At 56.0% G+C, this 15,831-nt stretch overlaps 1 protein-coding gene across 21 annotated transcripts in view; it reads left to right on the top strand.

Annotated features, from left to right (window-relative positions):
* ADAMTSL2 (ADAMTS like 2) overlaps positions 1-15,321 on the top strand; it is a 68,599-nt gene extending 53,278 nt beyond the window's left edge. For 16 of the 21 annotated variants that reach the window (XM_074609371.1, XM_074609368.1, XM_074609367.1 and 13 more), the window contains 8 exons: positions 2,884-2,987; positions 4,822-4,948; positions 7,639-7,852; positions 9,889-10,044; positions 11,336-11,506; positions 11,645-11,821; positions 13,010-13,154; positions 14,405-15,321. In XM_074609371.1, coding sequence (XP_074465472.1) covers positions 2,884-2,987; positions 4,822-4,948; positions 7,639-7,852; positions 9,889-10,044; positions 11,336-11,506; positions 11,645-11,821; positions 13,010-13,154; positions 14,405-14,523 — 1,213 coding nt within the window. In that variant the 3' untranslated portion in view covers positions 14,524-15,321. The remainder of the gene's footprint in view (positions 1-2,883; positions 2,988-4,821; positions 4,949-7,638; positions 7,853-9,888; positions 10,045-11,335; positions 11,507-11,644; positions 11,822-13,009; positions 13,155-14,404) is intronic. The other 5 variants (XM_074609378.1, XM_074609375.1, XM_074609382.1 and 2 more) reach the window with 1 other exon arrangement.
* Positions 15,322-15,831: the final 510 nt, after the last annotated feature.

Here is a 15,831-nt window from a genome sequence, read left to right as displayed (position 1 = left end):
CTCTGATCACTGGGGCCAGGTTAAAGCTCCTGCTGGCACCCAAGACAGCAGGACGAAGCCTGTGCTGAGAGCGGGATGGAGTTGTGGGTTTGGCGTGTCGTGGGCAGGGTGCTGGAGCAGGAGGCCCGTGAAGAGCATGGGGCATTGGACGTGTTCCTCCAGGAGGAAGGATGATGGAAGGGGCAGCCAGAAGCTGCGCTGAAGGAAATGGCAATGGGGTACAAGGGGAAAACCTCTTGCCCTGGGCGTGGGGCAGGGTGGGGGATCTCCAGCCTCGGAGATCGACAAAACTGGACTGTGCAAGGCCCTGTGGGACCCAGACTCTTACTGGGGTCAGCCTAGTTCTGGGCAGGAGCTTGGACCTGAGACCTCCCCAATCCTTCCCAGGCTGAGTTTGGGATGGACGGTGGGTTTTTGCTCACTTTCATTCCCTGTCGATGAACAAGCACAGGGGGGTCATCTCTTTGCAGCCTGTAAGCAGCCATCTGCGCAGGCGGGACAGCCTTGGTTGGAGGTGGGGCAGTTTATTTCTTTCTAAACTCTTGCAGCTCTTGGTGTGGATGGAGTTACCCAGCTATAGGAGCACCTTCCACCAGCGGGGCATTCCCGCTCTGGGACCGAGCTCTGCTGGCACGGGAATGGGTGGGGGGCTCTTGTGCCGTAGTAGGCATCCAGTGCTCTTTTCCTCTCCCGGAGCAGTTAAAGTCTTTCTTCTGGGGCATGCCAGGGCAGATCCAGGCACCCTCCATCCTTCTTCCCATACCCATGCTGTCTCGTGTAGCCAGGGCTGATCCTGCAACAGGAGCCATGACTTTTCCCCCTTCGCTTAAAAATAAAAACTGAAATAAATGAGAGAAATGTGAGCCCGGGGACTACGGACTTTGATCCGTGGTGTTTGTGTGCACTTGTTAAGATTATTCTTCTGCTATGGGGACTGTTTTGGGAAGACGGGCAGCCCACACCTGGGCTGGGAGCGAGGGACTGGTGGTAACTTGTGGTGCAGTTGCTTGCTTGAAAAGCAGGAGCAAAATGCAGGCAGGGGAGAAAATACTTCACTTTATTATAAAGTTCATAATAAAGAGGAAAAAATAAAAGAGGAAAACCCCGCCAGCTTTGTAGCACAACGTGCTGCTGTTTGCATTTAGAGGAGAACAAAATGACAGTTTTGTCTTTGCTTGAAATGGCCAGAGCTAAACGCTGCCCTAGGACCAAATGTCTGATTTATGTGGAAAGAATTGTCCCTGCAACCTCATTACGTGTAGAAGAAGCTCTTTATTTAGGATCACATACATTAAAGGGGCACTGTTGAAAGATTTTCTGTCCTCAGATGTAGTATAAAATTTATTTTGAAGCTTATTTTCTCCTTTCGAGGGAGCGGAGTCCCGGTCACAGAATAACTTGCTGGGTTTTTCGGTGCCTCTGAGAGCAGGGTGTAGACCAGAGGATCTGGGTAATACCCTGTTTTCCAGGCAAATTGAAGCCCCAAACCCAGATGTTGACTCTTTTAATCGATCTTACTGGAAACTGTCATCTTGTGAGCCCTCTCCTGGCTGGGTGGCAGCGGGCAGCACGCCGCCGGGACGGGGGGCTGACGCGGGTCCCCAGGCAGAGCTGTTCTGGCAAGATAAAGCACTATTTATAGTGAGCCGAGGTTGTTATTTTTCCACAAAAAAATAGTGACGTTCCATTTCAAACGCAGGAAGCGACCATTTGCCAAACTGACAGAGCAAAATCAACAGGGGAAAAATGAGATTGTTGTTGTTTTTAATCCTTCTGGAGGCTCAGTGCTGGCGGTGGAAGGAGGGTGGGTCCAAAAGGAAACGGCTGGATTCTCAACAGTGTCCTTTTAAAGGTTGATTTGATAGACTGGACCTCAACTTTTTCTTATGAACTAAATAAGGCAATTTCAGAGCTTCTGCTGCCTAGAAATCATACACGCTGCATATCTCGCCAGGCCAGAGACAACTGGATGTCAGGATACAACCTTGTACGCTATTTCAGTGTAGCCGTTTCAAGGGTTTGAACAAAGGTATGAGAACAGAATTGAAGCCTTTTGTTGTAAAGGTGCAGTATCCCTGGCCTGTTACAACCTTACAGCATGTAGGATGCACTGAACTGGGAGAAGCTGTTATTCTTGCTTTGACAAATGCTTTTTCGTACACCAGGCTGACTCCGTTACTCCTTTCCTGATGGCATTACGTGTTTGAGCACAGCGTGGATACGAGAGATGCAAATTACCTCTCTAAAATAAACCAAACCAAAACAAGAGTGGCAAAAGCAGCGGGTAGGCAAATGGCATGCCTCGGTGTTTAAAAGCAACGTGTGCTTTGAGAAGCGAGCTCATAAACTCCCGTGCCACGTGTAGGCTTGCGGAAGGAGTGAGCTGCTGAGATTTGAGCAGCCGAAAGCTCTGCCGCGTCGAGCAGCACGAGTCGGCGTGCCCGGCCCCGGAGACGCAGGGGAGGAGATACTGCACCTTTAGTCGCTGTATGCTGAGGGCCAGGTGTATTTGAGCAGAAAATGCAAACTTTGTTAAATTCTGAACTGTTTCTACTTGTGGGTATTTTTATCCCATTCTCTCTATTTCTAGACAGTGGAAGCTCTGCCTCTAACCGGGCTGGGGATTCTACTTGGGGCTCAGGACAGGTATGTTGTGAAACAAACCAAACCGATTAAAACAAACAAACAAACCCCAAAAAAATCAGAAAAACCAAACCCAACCGCCAAACAAAGCAAATCCCCTCCCAAACCCGAACCCAACCGAACTGCAGCCTGCTGGCAGATGTGTGTGTCTGACGTGGCCTATCACCGCTCGCCTTGTAAATGCCTTTTTTTTTTGTTTTGTTTTGTTTGTTTTTTTTGTTTTTGTTTGCTTATCGCTAGAAACAGATTGAAGTTGTTAAGAAAGGGCCAAGGTGTGAGTGCTGCTGACATGTACAGGTGGAAGCTTTCCTCCCATGAACCCTGCAGCTCTACATGTACCACAGGTAGTTATAAGAAGCGGCCAAATTCTTCACAACCGCTGAAATCACCGGGTGTGTGAGTCACTTTTATGTCTGTTAGGGATGGGAAGGACGTGGTGATGTGTAGGGGAACTCGTGATCTCTGGAGCTGGTTTAGCACGACCCCTGAATCTGCTCCGCCTGGGCGCGAATGTGGGGAGAGGAGCCGGGGGCCGAGAGCGTTCAAAGCCCACAAACCTCGCGGGTGCGTCGAGGACCAAGATTTAGTGCCCAGCGTGTCCATCATCCTCCAAAACAGCATTCCAGGGGGGAGCTCTGAACGCCTCCTTCGCCTCCCAGCCCAGCAGCGACGTGCTGGGGCTCGGCAGGATCCCCAAACCTGTGCTGAGTCGCAGCATATTGCCTCCTTTTTTTTTTTTTTTTTTTTCCCCTCCCTTTTTTGACTGTTCAGAAGGGTTTGAAAAGCTCAGCTGCTTCCCCGCGGAGTGAAATTTTGAAGATTGTTCAGCTCTGGCAGGAAACAAAACAGCATTTGGCTTTTTGATTTTTGTTTTGTTTCTCCCACTCCTTCTACCCTGGAGCCTGATCTGGGCTGCGAGGGTGTAAATCTGGAACAGTGACATAGATGCCAGGGGTATCAAAACCAAGCCTGTATTCTTTTTGCATAAATTCCCCCTTTTTGACCCTCCGAAAACCTTCGCGCCACCTGGTCTCTCAGGCCTGTGGGTCGTGCGCTCGCCTGCGCCGCTCCCCCGTCCGTGAAATAATCCAGATCCTGCGGTGCTTCTGGAATTAGAAAGAAGGAAAAAAGAGGGGGGAGAGAGCTGCAATCTAAAAGACATCTCTTAAACGAGCAAATGCAAGGATTTTATTTTTTGAGGTGTGCCAGAGCATTTGTTCTTGTCCTGCCCACAGCGGGAGCTTCGCAAGCCCTCCCTTTCCCGGGATCCCATCAGCCACATGTTCCGGGACATTTTTGACTTCTTTCATTCCCTCTGAACAAATTTCCCCCTTGACCAGGCCAGGCTGCTCTGCCTCGGTTTGCAGCTAGCAGAGAGAGGTTTTACTTAAATTTCTCCCTTCTCATTGCCTTTTCTTGATGACATAGCGCAGAGAAGCCATACCATGTCAAGAGCTGTAGATCTTTTTTTAGTTTCATGTAAACCATATGCTCCCCAGAGCTGCAATTCCTGTTACCTGTAGCCAGAGCAGCCTCCTGGTCCCCAGCCAGGTCCCGGAATGGACTTCACAACATTTACTCTGGCACGGCGGGCTGCGGGGGAAAAGGTCTCGCTCTGACGACACTGGCTGCCTCTGCGGGCGGCGGGGGAGCAGGAGGGGCAGGTGCCTCCTTGCAAAGCCCCTGGGAGCCCTTCCTTGGCCCCGAGGGCTGGGGGCCACCTGGGTGAAAATGGGGTGTAAAGCAGAGAGAGAGAGAGGGGGGATGGAGCGGGTCGGGGACCGTTTTCTGTCGCCTCCACCCACGAGCTCGAGAGGGTGGGAGCTGGTGGCTGCGAGGCGGAGGGAGCAGCCGAGCAGACTCATTGCCCCAAGCGTTTCCTATAAAAACGCGTTAGTCACATATGGATCTTGGTGGCAAGCCCTGGCAGGGGTGGCCGTGCCCGCTTTCGGAGCCGGCCAGACTCAACCGCGCTGCCCATGTTGGCTGGGTGGCCGCTGCGGTCCTCCCCTCCCGGCAGCATCCATCCCGCGGGCCAGAAAGTCCGGCTTGCTGCTTTCCATAGGGAGGAAGTTTTGGAAAATGCAGCTCGAAAAAGAAAAAGAAAAGAAAAAAGAGTTTGGATGTCAAAGTCACCAAGCGTCCTCTGTTGTGTGTGTGTATTCTCTTTGAAACTAGGAGTGATGTCCACGTATGCTATGTGTGTTCGCTATGATGGGATCGAAGTGGACGATACGTACTGTGATGCCATGACCCGTCCCGAGCCCGTCCATGAGTTCTGTGCTGGGAGAGAGTGCCAGCCAAGGTACCGCCTCCACAGGGCGCTCCCGGGGGGCTCCGCGCTTTCTCCGGCATGGTTGTATTTGCGGGAGGGGGTCAGTGTGGATTTAGGGGGGGGGGGGGGGGCAACAGGGATGGCCCGTAGGACCCCTGTCCCTCCTCCCCCAGTTGCATCTGCCCAAGCTGTGCTGGGACTCAGCGAGACTCTTCTGAGTGGTTTAGCTCATGCTGCCAGGTGAAAACTTCCATAAATCCTGGCAGAGTTTGCCCCTGGGACTCCCATCGAGTCCAACCTCTACCAGTACAGGCAGTATCTGTCCCGGCCAGCGCATGGAGGAACGTGTGTGTGAATTGGGTGGTGGGGATGGGTTTGCAAACTGTGCCACAGATCTGGCCCTCTGGTCCCTTGGGCATCCTGAACATAGAATCATGGAATGGTTTGGGTGGGAAGGGACCTTAAAGCCCATCCAGTGCCACCCCTGCCCTGGGCAGGGACACCTCCCACCAGCCCAGGTTGCTCCAAGCCCCGTCCAACCTGGCCTTGAACCCCTCCAGGGATGGGGCAGCCACAGCTTCTCTGGGCAACCTGGGCCAGGGGCTCACCACCCTCACAGCAAACAATTTCTTCCTAATGTCCAATCTAAACCTCCCCTCTTTCAGTTTAAAACCACTCCCCCTTGTCCTATGGCTCCCCTCCCTGCTCCAAAGTCCCTCCCCAGCTTTCCTGGAGCCCCTTTAGGGACTGGCAGGGGCTGGAAGGTCTCCGCGAAGCCTTCTCTTCTCCAGGCTGACCCCCCCCAGCTCTCCCAGCCTGTCCTCATAGAAGTGCTCCAGCCCTCAGAGCATCTCGGTGGCCTCCTCTGGCCCCACTCCAGCAGGTCCATATCTTTCCTGTGCTGAAGTCTTGTATCAGGGAAGGAGCTGGTGCAGCGAGCAACCCGTGCTGGAAGTTCTTCAGAAGGTTTCTCTTCTGCTGCGGCTCTTTATCTGAAAAGCCTGACCAGTCCAGAGCCAGGCTGTCCGGCCCGGGGCACCTCGCTGCGGGTTTGTAACCCGGGGAATGCGTGTTGGAGGGTTTGCAAGTAACAGGGCGGGACAGAGCGGTGTCCGTCAAAGGCAGGAGGACTGTGGTGGTGTCAGACTATGGACAGGGCAAAGGGAGAAGTAAAGGTCTCTGGTGCATGCCCTGGCATGGCGTCACCTGTCAACAGTGCAAAGCCAGACTGGAGGGATGCCAGGGACCAGGTATGTGAGGCCCAGCTGGAGAGTGCTTGCTTTCACCTCGGTAATTGTGGTGGAGGACGGGGGAGGAAAGCGTGTCCCCTTTGCCGTGTAAGATCTCGTTGAACCTTGCACGTTAAGGCTGAAAGCCAGGGCAGGCTGCAATGGAGGCAAGAAAAGTGTGGGGAGGCAGATGGTGCGACTGCTGGGAACATACCTGCCCTGTAGACGCCATGGAGGTTTTAATCTCTATTTGCATGAACTTTGTAATTTTTTAGCACAAGCATCAGGGCTCTTTTCATGCTTAGGTTATCCCACTGGTCTTTTATAAAGCTGCCCCTCCTTGTAGCCGTGCTGTTCCAGCTCCGTGGGCTTGCGCTGCAAGAGAGGAGAGCTGCTCTGCCATTTACCGCCGGTGGCAGCTCGGCGGTGGGGAAACCAAGGAGCTGCCGGCAACTCGAGCGGGGCAGCTGGGCACGTTCGCTAGCACTTGGGCAGACGGGATGCCGCTGGGGCTGGCAACACTTTTCCAACAGAAAGCGCTAAGAGAATTTTGTGTGATCTAGACGGGAGAGACCTTGGTTTCATTTCCCTTCTGAATTTAGGCGGCACCTCTAAACGTGTGACATCTCCCTGCGGCTGCGCCTTGTGCCTGGAGCCCCATGTGGGACACGAGGCCGGCGTGCAGCCAGGGGACGTGGCTCTCCCGCTCGGAGAGACGGCCCCGGGGGATGCACGAGGTAGCCCTGCGTCCAGAGGAGCTGTGAATTCTGGTCCATTTAGATTTTTACATTTGTAGCTTATTCTTTAATTCAGAATTGCTATAATGTTACTGTACTATAAGAAAATCTTGACTTTTTATGTCTTTTCCCTTGGTTTACAAGCTGCTCTCCTCTTGTAACGTCAGGACAGTAGTGCCAGGGGACAGTAAGGGGCAGGCAGTGTCTCGGAGCAGATCCCAGCTCTTCCAGCCCATCGCACGAGGTTGGCAGAGTTAGACTGACGGTGGTACGTGAATGTCTGTCCCACCAGCGCTCAGACAGCTTTGTGTGACGTTATTGCTGGGATTTGCAGGGTGATGGGTGGTTGCGTCCTCTCTGTCCTTTAGCTGGAGAGGCAAAAAGAGGGGTCAAATATGGGCCAAAAGCAGGGCAGAGAAATGTGCTGGCACACGTGGGGTCGCAGCTGGGGAGCAGCGTGTGCAGCCTGCGGGTGACAAACCGCTCCGTGCCTCGCCGTGCCGGCTCCCTTTCCTCTTGGCAAACTGGTTTTAGCATCCACCGCCATGGCCATGAGCTCAGGTCTGCTGGGTGAAACCACCACACGTCAATACATCCCATCCCTTGGGAAAACCTCTCACACGCTGGCAGCCTGACAACAGCTCGTTCCTATTGCAGCCGTCTCCCTCCAGCCGAGAGCAGGCAGGGGTTTCCATGGGATGCTCCAGCCCCGGTCCAGCCATGCCTGGTGTGATGCCTTCTCTTGCCTCCGCAGGTGGGAGACGAGCAGCTGGAGCGAGTGCTCCCGCACCTGTGGGGAGGGCTACCAGTTCCGCATCGTCCGCTGCTGGAAGATGATCTCGCCCGGATTCGACAGCTCCGTCTACAGCGACCTCTGCGAGTCCGCCGACATCACCCGGCCGGACGAGCGCAAGGTCTGCAAGAACCCGGCCTGCGGCCCCCAGTGGGAGATGTCGGAGTGGTCCGAGGTAAGTCCCAGGGGGCTGCGCTTCTCTGTTCCTTCTCTGTTCCTTTTCCGATTTAAACTCATCCGTAGCCATCAGAGATTCTGCCTTTTAAGCCGCTGGCTGCAGTCATTGCATGTGGGCCAACGTGCATCAGTAATTCTTTTCCCAAAAATGAAGCCCTGGGTCCTCTCCAGGATGGGGAGGCCACCACCATCGGTCACTCGTGGTCTTTAACCGCACGCAAGGCGCTGGCATTGCCCGCAGGGATAGGACAGGAGCCCGCGGCACAGATCCTCCCACCACTGGGGGTGATGTGTGACGTGCCACGGAGGAGGTTCCCCCTCACACATCAATTACGTTCCCATAAACTTCCCTTCCTCACCTCCAATTTCACTGCACCACGTGGAGGATTAAACCCTTTCCTGGCCGTGCCTTAAGAAGATCCCCAGAGCGGTTGGAAGAGGGTTTTCGGCAGCGCTCTTCCCGTAGCTCCTTGGTTTGCCCAGGCAAACCCGTGAAAGGATTTGTGCCCCTGAATTTATTTCTGGGCACAGCCAGCGCTCCAGCACATCGCTTGCAAATGGAAATCCATGGACACAACGAAACCGTTGCCGCTTCCTTGGGGAACTGGGGTCTCGGAGCTCAGATGGCTTGGGAGCCAGTCTCCTGGCTGCCACCGGCGTTGCGCTGGGCTGACACCCGTGGGGCAGGGAGGGGACCCGGCACGGCTGGCAGCCAACATATAAACACACGGGGGGTGTAATGCCCCCATGCGTGGCCAGGGAGCAGCCCTGCCTCTTCAGTGGTGTTTGTAAGCAGACATATATGGAGAGAGTGAGATTTTGGGTCTGTGTCCATCTCCGAGCTCGCCTGGGGTGCCCCCGCCAGCCCCCATGATGGTGACGGCTGCGCACAGAGGGTGGCGTTTGTGCCCTGGAGCCAGCACGCACGCCGACTCTCCGCAAAGGGGCGAATGTCGTTCCTGCTCCAAATGGAGCCCAGGCGCCTCTAAGCAAGAGCAGACTGAGCTCCGAGCCGAGCCGCCCGCGGGGGCGAACCTGCCCCAGGGTTCCCACCACGAGGGATCGGACTCTTCCTCCTGGGAGGCGCCCCAAAACCTTCTTGGTCAGGATTTTAATGTCTCTTTTCCTCTCCAAACTGGGGTGAGCCGTTTCCCTGGAGCCGACGGAGGGGCTGGTGCATTCCCGGGTGTTGCAGGATGTTTTGACTTTCCCAGCTGGGTAGAGAGGAGCTCCCTGCGCACGTGCTGGCGCGTTATTTTGACTGGCGTAGCAAACCAGAATGGCTTATTTTACAGAAACCCGTATTCTCCTCCAGCATGTGTCAGGGACAGATTGCTTGAGACAGTCCTGGAGTAGTTCGTTCTTAGCCAGCAGCAAAGCTAATCTCATTTGGATCCCATCTGAAGCAGGGTGCCAAGTTGGCTGGGGAAATAGGCATTAAAAAAAAAAAAAAAAAGCACATTTCAGGAATCTGAGGATTAAGGTATCAGCGTGGTGTGGCTGAGCGCTGTGCTGTTGACACTTTCCCTGCTTTACGTTATGCATGGAGCAAATGTGCGTATGTGAGACTGTAGTAACTCAAATCCAGTTCTAAATAATGTCACGGGGCTGCGCGGTGCCAAATTTATCCACAGCATAAAAATCTCAGTTGTGCGGTTTGGGGAAAACATTCTCCAAAGAGGCGGAAAGGAGCTGGCTGTTCCTGGGAAGGAGGTGAGGAAGATCTCACCCCGTCTCCAAGTGACAGCTAAAACTTCGCAGCTCTGATCGGGCCCTTTTGGTGCCTTGGGTTTTCGCCCGCTGGCATCACCCGGCGGAGAGTTTGCACAGCACCCGGGCAGGATACAGCCCTCCTGCACCTTATCCCGGCTGCTGAAGCTGTTGAGGGCTTTGCTACGGGTTGTTTTACAGACAGACACCTATGCCTTGTCAGTGTGTTTTTAGAATTTCAGGTTAAAAAAGTAAAAAAGCCGGAAAGCAGGTCCCGGTTCCCGCCACAGCGGGAGCCCCTGCTGACGCCGTCCCCTCCCGCAGTGCTCAGCCCGGTGCGGAGAGCGGAGCGTGGTGACACGGGACATCCGCTGCTCGGAGGACGAGAAGCTGTGCGACGCCAGCGCCCGGCCCCTGGCCGAGAAGAACTGCACAGGACCGCCCTGCGACCGGCAGTGGACCGTCTCCGACTGGGGACCGGTGAGACCCTGTGGTGGCCAGCCACGTGGCCATCGTGACCCATTGCAGCAGGGTGGCTTGCAGGCTTGCTTGTGTCTCCGGTGCTGGGAGTTTTGGGGTCGGACTCATCCTCCCCAGCAGCTCCCAGCTCCGATACCTGCATGCAGCCCACAGCTGGAGCCGACCTCCGAACGATTCAGCCGCTTTGGCTCTCCTGGTCCCCGTGCCACCTCCCATCTCTGTCTCATCACCAGGACCTGCCTACCAGCGCCGTCACCCTGGGCCACCCTGACCGACCCCCCCGGCTCTGTGCCCGGGGCAGCACCCGGGTCTGGTGGTGTTTGTGAGCGCTGAGCACTCCTCTTCACGGGGCTCCTCCTTGCGCGGGGCAGGGATGAGCTGCCGGATGTGCTCCGGCACTCGGGCGATCCAGCATCCCAGTGGGTCCCACGGCTTGTCCCTGGGGCTTCTCCCTCATGGGGGACAGAGCACAGGAGGGGCTAAACCCTGAGAGCCCCCTCAGCTCCTGCTGCCATCATCTGCCAGAGAGCCTTAGCAGGCGTCAAAATCATCCCGTCTGTCTGCTGCACGGTGTACCTTAACAATGCTGATGCTCTGTGCCCAGAAAATTAACATTTCCCCCTTTCTTTTCCCCTTCTCCCCTTTTTTCTTTTCCCCTTTTCCTCCCTTTCCCCCCCTTTTCCCCCCTTTTTCTTTTCCCCTTTTCCCCTTCCTGCACAATTCTGCTACAGAGAACCCCTCCATCCCAAGCTATTTTTACCCAGGTTTTGATACATTAGCATCAGCTAAAAATAAGTAGTTTCCATGGCAGCAGCGGCGCTGTGAAACACCCTGCGTCTCTGCAAGAGCGACTGCAGACGAGCCGGGGAGCCCTCGCTGCCTCCACCGGCGTTCGGGGCAGTGCCTGCCGGGCCCTTTGCATTTTGGGGGGGAAATATTTGTACCCACTTGCTCGGTCTCTTTGAGAGCCACCCCGGGGGTCCCGGCTCACGGTGCTTCCCTTCCTGCCTGGCCCAAGAGATGCTGAGTTTTGCTGGGCGCCAGCGCGAAGGGACCATGGGATGGGTTGGATGTGGCAGGGCTGCCCAGGGAAGGATGCGCTGGGCATCCCTGCAGCTATTTAAACTGACCCTCAAGGATTGCTCCATGATTTGGGGAAGGTGGGGTTGGGGAGGCGGCTGAGCCCCATGGAGGCATCTTGGACCCTGTCCTGGGGATGCTGCGGGGATGGGGATGGAGCCGTGCTTCGTTCCCCGCTGCTGACCGCCTGCCGTGCCCCGTGCGGTTTCAGTGCAGCGGCGGCTGCGGGCAGGGCAGGATGATCCGGCACGTGTACTGCAAAACCAGCGACGGGCGGGTGGTGCCGGAGTCGCAGTGCAACCTGGAGACGAAGCCGCTGGCCATCCATCCCTGCGGGGACAAGAACTGCCCCTCGCACTGGCTGGCGCAGGACTGGGAGCGGGTAAGTGCAACTCCCCTGGGCTGGGGGGGTGCTTGGGGCGGGGGGTTTGGTTTTGGGGGGCGATGGAGGAGGGGGACGATGCGGTGGGGATGGACGGGGGCGCATGGCTCTCAGCTGGCCCCGCTTGCGCCCCTGCAGTGTAACACCACGTGCGGCCGGGGCGTGAAGAAGAGGATCGTGCTCTGCCTGGAGATCGTCAACGGGAAGATCAAGACCCGCAACCCCGCCGACTGCGACGTCGCCAAGAAGCCCGTGGAGGAGACGACGTGCTTCGAGCGGCCGTGCTTCAAGTGGTACACGACCCCCTGGTCGGAGGTGAGCAGGGAGAGAGCTGAGGGCAGCTTGGGGGGTCTGTGGGAGGGAGATAGGGGTGGAAAATACCCTTCCTTCGAGATGTGCTTGCCCTGGGCCTGCGGTGCTCTCGTACGAAGGGCCACATCACCTGAGAAATAGCCCAAGGAGATGGGTGAAGCTCTGGAGGACGCAGCCCATGAGGGAGCACCCGGCGGGACCCTTTCACTGCACTGGCAGCTCAGGGCATAGAGCCTGCCCTGCCGCGGTGCACTCCGGACTGGCTGTGCTCCAAACAGGAATGAGAGGAGGTGTCTGGGGTCAGCTTTGGCTTTTCTTTTTTCTTTTTTTCTTTTTTTTTTTTTTTTTTGTTTTCCTACTTCCCCCACCCCGACCCTTACCCTGCAGCTGCTGGTGGGGTGTGCATGGGACCCCATGGGATGCAGGGGTTGGGGATGCGGAGGTTGGGGATGCGGAGGTTGGGATGTGGTTTGTCCCAGCATCGTCTGGTCCACGAAGGCAGCCCGGGCTTGGTGGCTGTCAGGACAAGCCCGGCGAGCATGGGCGAGGGGCTGTGAAGGGCTGCGGCCGGCTCCCCGCAAGCCCTCCCCGTCGCAGCCCTCCTCATCCATGCTCCAGGCACCTCCTTTTGTTTAGTCTTGCAAACCCGCGTGGCAGCCTATAATTAGCCAAAGCGGCCCTGCTGTAATCCCAGCCTGACGAGGCATCCAAAGGGCAGCCGGCAGCGAGTACCGGGCCCAGCAGCGGCTCTGCAAACCCACAGTGCGATGCACAGGGACGCCGGCTCCACAGCCCCACACCTGGGGTGCTGGTGGGGGGGGTCCCGTGGCCTCGGGGGGGGGGCTGCAGCCACCCTGATACCCCAGAGCAGCATATGGACAGGGTCAGCTCGTCCGTAGACCTTTGCAAAGGGCGGCAGGAGGAGGGAGGATCGCAGCCGCAGGGAATGGGAGCGTGTCCACGTATCCCCGGGCAGAGGCTGCTGCAGGCAGCTGATGTTGCTGGCAGCAAAGACGGAGCAAGAGGCCAGCAGCGCAGGGCTGAGGCACGACATTCAGCCAGGGGAAGTGTTTCACCTCCCTGCCCTGACATTTCCAGCGAACACATTATTTTTTGGCTGGTCCTGGCTTAGCACAGACCCCCGCGATGGCAGGGTCTCACCTCACCCCCTCCCCTCTCTCTGTTCCCCAGTGCACCAAAACCTGCGGCATCGGTGTGAGGATGCGGGATGTGAAGTGCTACCAAGGGAAGGACATCGTCCGGGGCTGCGACCCGCTGGTGAAGCCGGTGGGCAAACAGACCTGCGACCTGCAGCCCTGCCCCACGGAGCCCCCAGGTGAGCCCTGCCGCCCCCAGCACCCCCGGCGTTCATTTTCCACTGACCCCCCCCTGCAAAGAGCACTGCCCAGCATCTTAGCTTCCGCCAACCCCCCATTTGATAACCCCAGGGAGAACATAAAGGGGACGACGCTCTTTCTGTGCCCAAACGATGGGGCTCTTGCACTGGCTATTTCTGGAGGTAACCCCATTAAATTAAGGGGAGAGTTCAGAAGCAGCGTGCTCTGACCTTAGGATAAAAGGGAGCTTCGGAGAGCTGACTCGGGTGCCGCTTCTGTGTGATTCCAGATAACGTCTAGGAAGTTTCGTCTCTGCCATTATTTTAATGATTTCTGGTCTCCAGATGTCCTGCGGGATTTGTAACTATCTCGTTATCTGACTCGTCTGCTGGCTCAAAGCCCCTGTGATCTTTAGTGAACACACAGTTCTAATTCTTTAATAGGATTTGGGAATAAGGATGGTGTGGGAGAAAAGCAGGAAAACGGGAGGCAGATTTGGGGCCAGCTCCTGGCTCAGCTCCGGACCCGCTGGGTGCCCTTGGCTGGTCTCTCTCGCAGGGTCTGGGATGTGGCGCGGTGCTCATGAGGTGCCCCCTGGCCCCCTCGTAGCAAGCTGCCTGCCCTAGGACCAGCCTGGCTTCATGTATCCTGTGGATTTTAAGACAAATATATATATATATATATTATTGTAATCCTGTGAGTCTGAAGAAAAATATTGCTTTGAAGGGAGCTGGGAGAGTGTTGAAGCCGTCTTCTGGCCTCCTCCCTCTCTCCAGCAGCTCACCTGCCCCTAGCTCCCGCTGCAACACTGCTGGATTCCCATTCCCTTTCTCAAACGGCCTCTTTTGGGCAGAAATTGTGACTTATGTTGGGGTCACCCCGTTCCATACCAGGGGAGGCCCTTGGCTTGGGGGCAGCTCAGTGCGGGGCTCCCTCGGCGGCTCCAGCGATCCCTGGGCAGCTCATTTTCGCAGGAACGAGCTCGAGGTTTGGGGCTGGGACCAAACGAGACTCAGGCGTGACGAAACGAGTCAACCGTCTCGTGCCTGTGCTCAGGTTGCCGATGGTATTTATGGAGAAGCTCCACGGCGTTTTCCAGGGGATGCTCTGCCAGACGTCAGGGAGCTGGCAGTCGCTGGGGTGTTTAGGGCCGGCTGCGCGTGGGGAAAAACGATCTCATGAGCTCGCAATGGTTTATTGTTTCCTTTTTCTTTTCCGTATCGGTGCCTTTTGCCTTCTCTTCCCCCAGACGACAGCTGCCAGGACCAGGCAGGAACCAACTGCGCTTTGGCCATCAAAGTCAACCTGTGCAGCCACTGGTACTACAGCAAAGCCTGCTGCCGCTCCTGCCGCGCGCCCCACTCCTAGTGCCCGGCAGCACCCAGCGCCCGCGGCACACGCCGGGCCGGCACCCCGGGGTGCCTCCCTTCGCACGGGCTCCCTCTACCATTTAGTAAGCGCTACGCATCCCCCAGGCCGGCGTTAAGGATGCTTTTGGGTTGGTTTTGCTGTTTTGTTTTTTGTTTCTTCCCACCGATGCAGAACTACTATCCTTGTCCCTCTCCCGTGTAGAGGAGCGGTGCCGGCACGGCTCGACGCAGAGCCGTTACTGCCGCACATCGGGAGCCCTCCTTACCAGAGCTGTACATAGTCGTGTATATTTGATTTCCCCCGAACTAGCAGACACGTGCACGCGTTTCACAAGGTCTTGTCCTTCGGTTTCTTCCCTCGCTGCAAGTCTGGGGTTGACGACGGGAAGGCGTGAACCCCGCGGAGCGCAAGTTTCCCTTCGCAAAGGGGGTTGGCGCCTCTCTCCTCATTTACCCCCCCCTCCCCACCTGCGCTCTCTCGTTAGCTGCATTTAATGCGGTGGGAAGCTGATTTTCGTTTGCTAAATGAACTCAAGCCCATTTTTTTTGTAATATGTAGGTGTATACTTTTTCAGAGAACTTTATCTTATAATCAAATGTTAGTTCCATAGTCCTTACAACCCCCCCGTAATGCTGACATATTGTATATAATATGGAAACATAACTGCACTTTATATCACAAAAAAGACGTGCTCTTTTTTAATATATTTGTTTACAGACAGTGAACTTTATCCATATAATCATTAATTTGTACTCATATGTATATTTTAATAAAGTTGTCATATTTATGGTGGTATCTGGTTTTATTCTCCAGTTTGTAGCGGGTGTTTGCCGCGGGTGCTGGGAACACAGGAGGGGGGCTATGCTCCTGCTGGTGATCTCGGCTATGATCTTGGGGGGAGCAGAGCAGCTCCGAGTCGGGGAATTGCGGCTGCTCGGACAGTGATGCCAGGAAAAGTCCCAGGAGGGGGGAAATGGGGGATTTTTGGGACGGTTGCTCTGGGTTAGGGGCTTTTTGGGGCTTCGTGTGAAGCTTCTTGGGAGCTTGTGAGCAAAGAGGCTTGGTGCCAGGGAGAAAAGGGCCTTTCCACGCTCCCAAGGGGAATTATTGCTCTGTGTTTCTGCGGGCATGACTCACCGAGACCGGGCCAAAGGCTCTTTGTCATCCCCGTATTGGCGTGTGCACCCCAGTTACCGCTTCATCGCTCCCCGCAGCAGCAGGGCAATCCCCGCACCCCGCTGAGGGCTGGGCAAACAACGCCCCGTGTTTGAAGATGCAGGGACAAAAAAAGGTCAGCCTCAAAAA

This window comes from Larus michahellis, chromosome 15 (assembly GCF_964199755.1).
Source record: "Larus michahellis chromosome 15, bLarMic1.1, whole genome shotgun sequence".
Classification (NCBI taxonomy): Eukaryota; Metazoa; Chordata; class Aves; order Charadriiformes; family Laridae; genus Larus; species Larus michahellis.
The sequence above is the reverse complement of the archived record's forward strand: the minus strand, read 5'-3'. Positions and strand labels throughout refer to the sequence as shown.